Here is a 9,755-nt window from a genome sequence, read left to right as displayed (position 1 = left end):
AACGTTTTAACAATGAGATGGTGTGGCTCTGTCGTAATCCATGAATCTCCTGGTAACTGTTTAACCCACAACAGCAGACCACTGAGCCCCAGATCCATAAAAATAATCAGACAGATGATGAGGTCAAAGGAAGATTTATAAATTCCTCTTTAGGACCTTGTAAAACCTTATCAGTACTCATTAACTCATGAGAAAAACTTGGCTCCCATTTGTAGGGACTCTGGTCACATGACTGCCTGACTCCTGGGTTTGAGCATTTAAAAGGAAGCCTGTGGAAGGAGAAAAACCAAACACACTTAGCTGAGCATCTGCTGAGAACAACCCAGAGACCAAAGAAGCTGCAAACAACCTGCTGCCAACTACCACCATGAAGACCACCTTTGCTGCCGTTGCTCTCCTTGTTCTGGCTCTTGGCTTGACCTCTGAGGCCGTGGAGGTTGAAGTAAGTGATTATGAGGTTTTTGATTATTGCATACTTGATTACATACTTCATCCATCACATGGGGGAGCATCATGTAGCTATCTACCATGTGGCTTGGGCTACAGAAGTCTATGTATCTTATCCTTTGCACACATTTTGTCAATGAGCCATTAATAACAACTAAATCTGCTTTTTCCTTCAGGAAAATGGATTGATTTTCTCTCTGGAGGCCGTAAAAAGGCTTCAGGAGCTATCGGAGAGCAGAGCCATGACCGGCCAACTGAATCCGAGGATTCAGGGCAAGCCCCATTTCACTCTGTGCCGAGCCCATGCTGCCCCAGGAGCTGCTGCCCCTCTGCAAGCAGGCAGGAGGGTCTTCATCTCTGGTCAGATTAGGTAAGATGATTAAAAACTAAGCAGCTCATTTAAATTTTAAGCACAAATAGCAAATCATTAATATGAAATTATGTGAATAATGTGTGACTGAGCTCTCATCTGTCTGATTTTTGCCTTAATTTCAGCTGCGGTTCCCATGGATGTCTGTGAGATCTGCGCATTTGCTGCCTGCACTGGTTGCTAAACTCTCATTGCAAGCCAGAAACCTCTTGCCTCGCTTTAGGCTAATGATCTTTTTGTCCTCCCATCCCCTTTAAAACCTGATAATTATTTTCCCTGAAATGACGAGCCAAAGGCTTTATCCTTGATGTTCTGCCGCAGTGGGCACTTGATATATTTTGAAATATCTATCAGACCAAAAAATGGCCACAAAAAATATTAATCAGACTGAGGAATGTTTTGAAAACTGTTACTATAGCGTATTGACTTTTTTTTTTTATCATTCAACTGACAGCTCTTGCCAAACAATTTATTTTGGATTTTACATTGGATGTTACATTTCTCTTACTTTGCTTTACATATTTAAAGAAATGTTTTCTTTTCGCCTTATTATATTATTGTTATTTTGAATAAAAAGCATTCATTCAATGACCTTGTACATATTGTGCTTTTTCTTAAAAAATGTGTGCTGATTTAGGGACATGTCTAAATTCAGATCTTTTATGTTGAGAAATTCTTCTTATTTACAGCTGGAAAATATAACTTAGAAAAACAGCAATTAATGAAAGCAATTAATGAATTCAAGTTTATTTGAATTTAATTCAAATAAATTCAAAGATTTATTTGAATTAATTGTATCAATTAATACATTTCCAGATCCAGTTTTTTTGGCATGATTTTTAAATTTCCGGTGAGATATTAATATTACTATTATGCCTCAATAATAACTATATTTCTGTCAAAGTTAGAGCCAGAGCTTGCCCATTGTTCTATGTGACCATGGGCAAGCTTTTTTTTTAATTAAAAGCTTTAATTGGGGTGCTGTGGTGACGCAGGGGCAAAGCACAACCCATGTATTGAGGCTTTAGTCCTCATGCTGGTGGTCGGAGGTTCGATTCCCGGCCTGGCGACATTTGCCGCATGTCTTCCCCCTCTTTCCTGTTGAACTACTTTCAAATAAAGGCCACTAGAGCCAACAAAATCTAAAAAAAAAAAAGCTTCAATTAAAAAAGTAGGTTAGTTATGCTAGGTTAACTTTTATTACTTTAACACAAGGGTGCCCAAAGTCGTTCCTCGAGGGCCAGTGTTGTGTTTTTTTTTATGTTAATACCTGATGCACTTGAACGTAATCTTTGCTCTGCCCTGGGGTTGTTTTTTGGTTGCCGTGGCAACGAGTCTGCGTGTGACGTTAAGCTGACAGACTGAGAAAAATATAATATAACCACCCTTTTTTCTTCATTTTCCCCTGGGCAAATTGTATCATTTGTTCGTAGAACGTGGCGAGATTCAGAGCAATCATCAAATAGGATTAAATATTTCAGTAAAGCATATAGGAGTCAAAGTTTGTTAAATTTTAAACCATGGCTCCTACAGCGACAATTAAGTAAAATTTAATTATTGCTCAATATAAAAGAGAAATTTGCCTTGTTCTCTCTTGTATATTTACATAACTGACAGAAACCAAACTATTTATAGATTTATATGCGTTTATATGAGAGAATATATATTTTTACATCCAAACATCAGCATCTCAGCTTTAAGCCACATTTTATAGAATCCAGTAAAGTCGATGGTCACTCTACTCACCAACTGCTCCAACCAGACTCAAAACTTTTTGCGTCTTTAATATTTGCTACATTAAAGACACATCATATCTCATCTGCTATGTGTGAGTCAGCAGGACAAAAGTTTTGCCAACCAACTGAGGGACAGCTGTGGAATCAGAATCTTATAATTGAAAAATACAAAGTTTGCACCAACAAGGATTTATTTGGTTTACACGGAAGTTATTTATTCTGCTTTTGCAATGTTTAATAATATTTTGATTGTTACAGAACCTCATGTTGTTTGTTATTAGCACTTGATGAAATCAGACAATAAAAGGCAACTATGTGATAATTCTTCACAAAAAATATTACTGAATTATGAAACTGTTTTCAACTGTAGGCAAGCATTGAGCAAATAACAGACTTATTCCATAAATTAGAATATGACTGAAAAGTTCCTTTGTCAGCAGTTCCATCGCCAAGTGAAAGACATTATATAGATCATAGACTATAGATTAATTAGATTACTTTCGTTTTAAGATATTTATATTTCGTAGTATGTTTAATACCTGCTAAAAGGTTATTTCTGAAAGGTACAATTGATCTGCCAAGCCTGATCAGGATGTACTGTATATCCTAATTTATTGAATAAGACTGTCTGGCATTCATATGCAAGTTTTGGCTTTATTCTTAGCACTAAAAAAGAAAAGGCCTTCCAGTAACTGTGGGTGCACCAGCATCCCCCAACTCCTCCTTGTCCCCACCAACTTGCAACACAAAGTTACACCCTTGGATTTCATTGTTAGCAAAACTCGAACAAGCAGCCAAAAAGTCTAAAAGTCACATTTATTAAATTACCCCCAGCTCATCTGAGGTTATTTGAGCATGTATTGATGCATATAAAAAGCGTACCTGTCGAGGAAGAAAATATAAGATTGTAAAGTTTTCTTGAATGATTTGAGTGCCGTTATTACTAAAATTCCTCAAGACATAAATTATGTTTTACTATTTAGTGCACCGTGTTCCAGCCCGGTGATTATTTATATTGTGCAACATTCTTACTACCGTCGTACTCATGTCTATGCTTCCGCCTATGACTTGTTGATTAATGCTAAGTGCTAGCAGCATAACGTCCAATTTGCAAGATGAGTCCGGCAAGTAATGTGGAGTTATTTAATTGATTTACGATAATGTCCTGGCCTTACTGTTTTTCAGGAAGTGATAGGCCTCCTTAAAATGATTGCCACGACGCATGGAATGCAACAATCATTCTCTTCCTGGAGTTGCTGCTGCCTAGTGGCTGATTTGGAGCGAATGGTGGCCAAGTTCACGCCGGGTGTAAGGATACAGGTGGAGTGAAGACTGATTCATACATAGATGTAACACAACAGGCTGCGGTAAGCTGATGCTTTGGTAAGTGTAGCTTTATGAACAAGCAGGAAAATAAATGTTCTACCTTCCCTGACTATATGGGTGGCAGAGAGCACCGTGACGGTATATAGCTGGGATCTGTTTCTGTGTGTGACAAAGGAGCCAAAGATCCCGTCTCGCACATTAACACAAAAGCTTTAGGTGGCTGGGCAAAGTGAGAGTTCGTCTATTAAATTGACTGAAGATGAACACATAAACTAAAATCTGAGGCATAGACACTTTTTTAGAAGTGTTTTTTTGAGCCTGCTGCCTATTAAATTGGATATAATTTCTGATTTTGAATAATTTTTGCTCAGGTTAACTTAAAAAGTGAGCTATTATTGCCACAGGTTAATTTTCTAAACTATGTAAATGTTAGTGATGCACAAATGTGAAAATTGGCACTGATACTGATATAATTACTAATATTTTATTTTATGATTTTTTTTAATTGATTACTCAATTAATCATCAAATAATCTACAGATTACTCAGTTACTAAAATATGTGTTTACAACAGCCCTAGAAAATACCATATCTTGCATCTGCGTCACATGTAACACCTATACACTGAAATTTGCATTACATCAAAATTCAGCAACGTAAATAATTCATTTTGTGCAGCTAAATTATATTATCATACAGCTCAGAGCCCCAGTGGTTCTCGGCATATCAGCAAATCCTCAAACCTGTTAATTTAATTGGCTAACAGCTAACTTAATTAAAAAAGTGGAGCCATATGGAGAAATTCAGACTCAGATTGCTACACTGAAAAATTAGGAATGAACATTGTAATAGGTTGTCAAGTGTTTGTTGTTCTACTCTAGAAGTGTATTTAATTAAAGGTAAGAATTAAAAGCAGAGTGTAGTTATTCTAGGATAACTAATTCAAAAGTATGTTTCAGTCAAAACATGGCTAAAAATATAAAGGTAAACTATGGTAAAAACGTTTGTGTGTAATAAAAACATATGCATGACTTTTACAGCTGACTACATTCTTCTATTACCTTCTGTTCCTTTTTTTCCACAGCAGCTAATTGCCCCATGAGTGCAGCAGCTACTTCCTAAATCAATGTCAGTGAAAATTTATTGCAGCCCTTATTGATTTTTCCAAGCAACTTTTTCACTCATTGTTTTGCCTACAACTATTGCATGTGTGTGTTTGTCACGTTTCTTTTTAAGTCATGACAGAACAGCTGGTGTTTATATATATTGCATGATGATCACACACAAAGAGAGAAAATAAACTTTTTATTTCTAAAATGCATTCAACTGGGATGTTTTCTACAAGAAGATTAATTCAACATAGCACATTTCTATGATAAATTATGTAAATCATAACTTATGGACTGATTTATTGGGGCCAGAGAGAACAGATCATGGAAAAAACTTTTATGTTTTTTTGGACAGTATTAAAAAAGAGAAGTGGTTTCATGCTAGTTTTGGATAAAACGTTTGGCTCCTTCTTCCTCTTTTAATTTTTCCCGGGATGCTCGGCGAGCGGCGTTCTCCGTGGGCAACGTGCAGCGACGGCGTGCTGCTAAAACGAAACAACAACAAAGCGTGTTGACGTCACAGATCACAGAGTTTAATCTCATACAAAGCAATGAACAACAAAGCTGCAGAGGAACAGAGATATGCATTTTCTCATAAAAAATAAAGACACACAAGGGGGAAGACAGACGAACACAAAGACAGACAAAGGCGCCCACGTGGAGAAAAGATGGAAAAAAACCTCTCTCTTTCGGCATGCTGTCCTGGAATTTTAAACTAAAAAGGTGTTTCCCTATTTAATGTATGCAAAGAAGGCGTTCTGTTGTTCGACCACTCAGAGACCTGTTCGGCCCCCCAAAGAAACTTGGAAACTCCCCTCATTACAGCTCAGATGTCTGGTTTTTATCTGAGTAAGAGGGCGGACCACTTCGTGCCCATCGCTGCCTGATACGGAAGATCCCTGGCGCCAAACGTCCTAAGATGAGATTTCACAGACACCTCCGAAGTCCCTTCTCCCATTGGAATTTAAATTTTATTGCTGTGGTGTCAGCGGGGAGGAAAAAGGGCCCTGCTTTGTCTGCTTACCGCATCTCAGACGAGACCTGTTCCAAATAAGAGTATTATACATAACTGTTACACATGTCGTAGATTAACTGTATTTAAGCAGTAAAATTAATCCTTTTTCTTAACAGTTCCCCCTTTTGAGGTCTTAATCAAAAGACCTCAATAAAATTGATTAAGCCTTCTAATACAGAACCAAAACTATGTATTAAACTAATAAAAAATAAAAAAACCAAAAAACAAAAAGACAAAAGAGTGACGTACCCTAATTATATACAGTTCCCCCTTTTAAACAAAACCCAAGGGTAAGAAAGACTTATCCTTACAAAAATGTAAAATCATAAAACAAAATTATCACAATACAACCAAAAACACAGGAGAAACAAAAACCCAAAGTATAAAACGAAAAAACAAAACAGGGACATACATAGAAAAATTAGTAAGAAATGCTCTGCAACTCAAAAGACAACATTCACCACAAAATTACAATCTGTCAAATGAGAAAGACACAAAATTACAATCTGCTGCTCGTCTTTTTCTGTTTTTTTTTTTTTAATGTCCATCGACAGTCTCTCAAAAAATATGAAGTCTTCGTCAGGAAATGTTCAAAAATGCGCGCAAAAAACGAAACGAAAGTCCTTTCCAGAGTTCTCAACGAACGAAAAACACGCAATAAAAAGTTAATGATGATCCTCTTGTAGCCTGATCTTCTTCGGTCGGAAACCTCAGGTTTCCACCTGAGCGTCCGTTGCTCACTGAAAATTGGATTATTATGCCAACATAACAGTGAGTTTCAAAAAGAAAGTGAAATCTCCTCGTGAGGAAACTAAATCTCATGAAACGACCTGTCACAAGTTATTAAACAGACATTTTGTTTTCAACATAAGTTTCATTAGCATCAGAAACACAATTACAACATTCTTTAATATCATCTTCATTACTGTCAGCATAATCAAACGATGGTTTCACTTAAAAATAAATTTTGCTTTGTTATTTTCCATCAGGAGAATTACTTCTTAATCTTTTTATCAAATAACGCAGACTTTGAAGGAGATCACATCCAGAGGGCACCAGAACAACAGCTGCAAACTGGAATGAGAAAGCAGAGTTCAGATTTTCCAAAAGCATCATTCATTTTGTGTATTCAACACAAATATCTTCAATTCACTCCATGTCCGAGTGAATCCTCCACCGCTCGTGACTCTGTGGCTGCTTTCGTCGAAAAAGTGTGAAACCGCTCCTCCAAGCAGCCGCACTCCTCCTCTAAGACAACAGCTTTCGCCGTAGAGTCCAGAGTCAGGCCTAGAGCTCGGAACTCCAGTCCAGTCTATATGTAGAAAACCGTGAGCAGCTCATCATTCAAAACATATCTCATGCTTGTCCAGTTCTGCACATTTAACGGTGGATGTGATCCATTCAATCTACATTTCAATTATTATATATCAGACCTCCAACCGGTGGAAAACACCAAAACCTTGTAATCACTTGCTTCAAAAGACATGTTTCCAAATTTAATGTTTGTCCCAGAATGTTAAACATGTGCAGATCTTTTCTTAAACCAATCTTGTAAAAATAGGATTAAACAAACGAAACAAAACAATAACAAAAGCGTAAAAATTGTAGTTGTAAAGCTTACGTTTACCATCAAGAAATGAATATCAATATGAATTAAACAGTCCAGTTTAAATTACTTTTATAGAACAAACTAGATCTTACTGGTTGTTTGTCTAAATCATTTTACATGCGTTCCTTAAACAAAATACAAAAGAGTTAGACCTGAGAAATTATAATGTCAATGTGAAAAAAAAAAAAAACATTTTCAAAACATACCAATTTTACCTAGGCTTTTACTTGTCGTCGAATTTAAAGTTTTATTCAAAATCGTTTTAAATGGATGTAAATCAAAACAAAAATCCAGTTTAGAAAAATCATTATAATCCCACATCTCAGACCCACCTGAGGACTTTTCCTGATTAGTGATAACTTAATCAATGACAGATTCTTCAAAACATTTCTTAAAACATTCTTACTCCATTAAATTAATGCTCTGAAAATGGCTGACACAATAATATTTTTAATTTCTATAATTAATTTCCCAAGTTAATTAACCAAAATATGCTTCATTATCACTATAAATTTTTCTATTGATTTCAAAATACTTTAGCCCATTGTCAGAACATCTTTTAATGGAGAACAACTCAAATCCATGTAAAATAAGCACATATAGTACCAGACCATATTTTCCTTTCACTTTTATGTGTAACCCAGATCAGACATGTCCTCTTAAATTTGTTTAAGTATTATAAAAGATAAACCCATACATATTCTCCCCCTTAATGATGCATGACTTGCTAATGCATCATTATTTCTATTACGTTAAATAACGATGTTGCTGAAACAGGGTTATTATTTAAGCTGAGAAAATCCACCCATATACAATGCTGCCCCCGTCCTAACAGGCAAACTTTCAAAACAAACAGAACAATTTATTGTAGCATGCTTTAAACCTTCAAGAGTGCTATCTTCCCAAAACACGTCACATTACAGTTTTAAAGCTGGTAATTCAATTTTACTCTCATGATTTTCAAATAATTAATTGTATGGCTTCTCAAAAACTTTCAGCAGTGTTTGACAAAACGTGTTTACCAATTAAGACTCAGTGAAGGTTATGCATAAACCAGCCAGAGAGACGTTGAAAAAGAAAAAAAAAAATCCAAAACATAGTCTTAATTAAGAAAATCCAAAAATGATAAATTGTGACAGATACTGGTCAGAATATTACCAAATCAACAAATGAAAGAAATTAAACTAAAGACCAAAGTTCCCTGTCCCCTGGTGAACGGGTCCAGAGGAACTGGTAACTCCAAAGAAAGAAATTAATTTGTTAGATTTAACAAAATATAAAGAACTGACACTTAAAATTAACTAAATGGGGGTCAAACTAATGAAAACAAATTTTAGAGAAAACGTTCCACTAAATCTAGGAAACCAAACTGCATCAAAATCCTGCCTCAATGTGATGGTAAAAACTCCCTAAAATTTATGAAATCCTTATATGTTTAGATTGCACAAGTTATATTGTAAAGTCACTACACTATCCTGAGCAATCTCTATTGTCAGACCATAAAACAAATTCTTAAGCCCACCATAAAACCCCCTTTCACCTCTCGGAGGAACCGACTTGTATGGCAGGAAAGAGAGCCAATAAGGATTTCAGGAAGAACTCCCAATTCTTTAAATACTTTAGTAGGCTTTGGCACTTAAAGCATCAGATATGTTTTAGTCTCTAATTGTAAAATTTGAACTTAAAAACCTTTTGTCGTGCCACTACTAAAATTGTAACTTATATTCAGACATTTTGTCAGGAGGTACTTTAAACGATGGGAGAGAAAATTATTTGCCTTACAGCTGCTCGTTCTCCCTTGCTGAACTTCTGTGAGCAGAGGTTGCTTTGTACTTAAAAATAGTGGTTTGCAAAGAGGCTTCACATGTTAATTAGTTGAATCTAGTGGGGTAGCAGTTACAGCCCAGCTCTGTGGCCCCCTGATCTACATTATTCTCTACAAAAGTTCCACCAGATCCTCTTTGATTAACCCATAAGTTATTTCTAACTTAACATTATCCTTCAACAACAAATTTGTACAGTGTAGCAAACTTTTTCTATATTTGATCAATTTCTATTTAACAAGAGAGTTACTTCTAATTTATCCTGTCTAATTAACAGTAAGTCCTGTAGATTTAATAATATTTTATCTATGCTAAAGTTTT

General features: G+C 35.8%; 1 protein-coding gene across 1 annotated transcript; it reads left to right on the top strand.

The window, feature by feature from the left end:
- The first annotated feature begins 268 nt into the window (after positions 1–268).
- Positions 269–1,415, top strand: LOC116710037 (guanylin-like). The gene is given in 4 exon segments (XM_032548826.1): positions 269–442; positions 624–713; positions 715–817; positions 943–1,415. Coding segments are annotated over 4 exon segments (327 nt in total). The 5' UTR covers positions 269–367; the 3' UTR covers positions 1,002–1,415.
- The last annotated feature ends 8,340 nt before the right edge of the window (positions 1,416–9,755 follow it).

Source organism: Xiphophorus hellerii, chromosome 20 (genome assembly GCF_003331165.1).
Source record: "Xiphophorus hellerii strain 12219 chromosome 20, Xiphophorus_hellerii-4.1, whole genome shotgun sequence".
In the NCBI taxonomy this organism is placed as follows: Eukaryota; Metazoa; Chordata; class Actinopteri; order Cyprinodontiformes; family Poeciliidae; genus Xiphophorus; species Xiphophorus hellerii.
The sequence above is the reverse complement of the archived record's forward strand: the minus strand, read 5'-3'. Positions and strand labels throughout refer to the sequence as shown.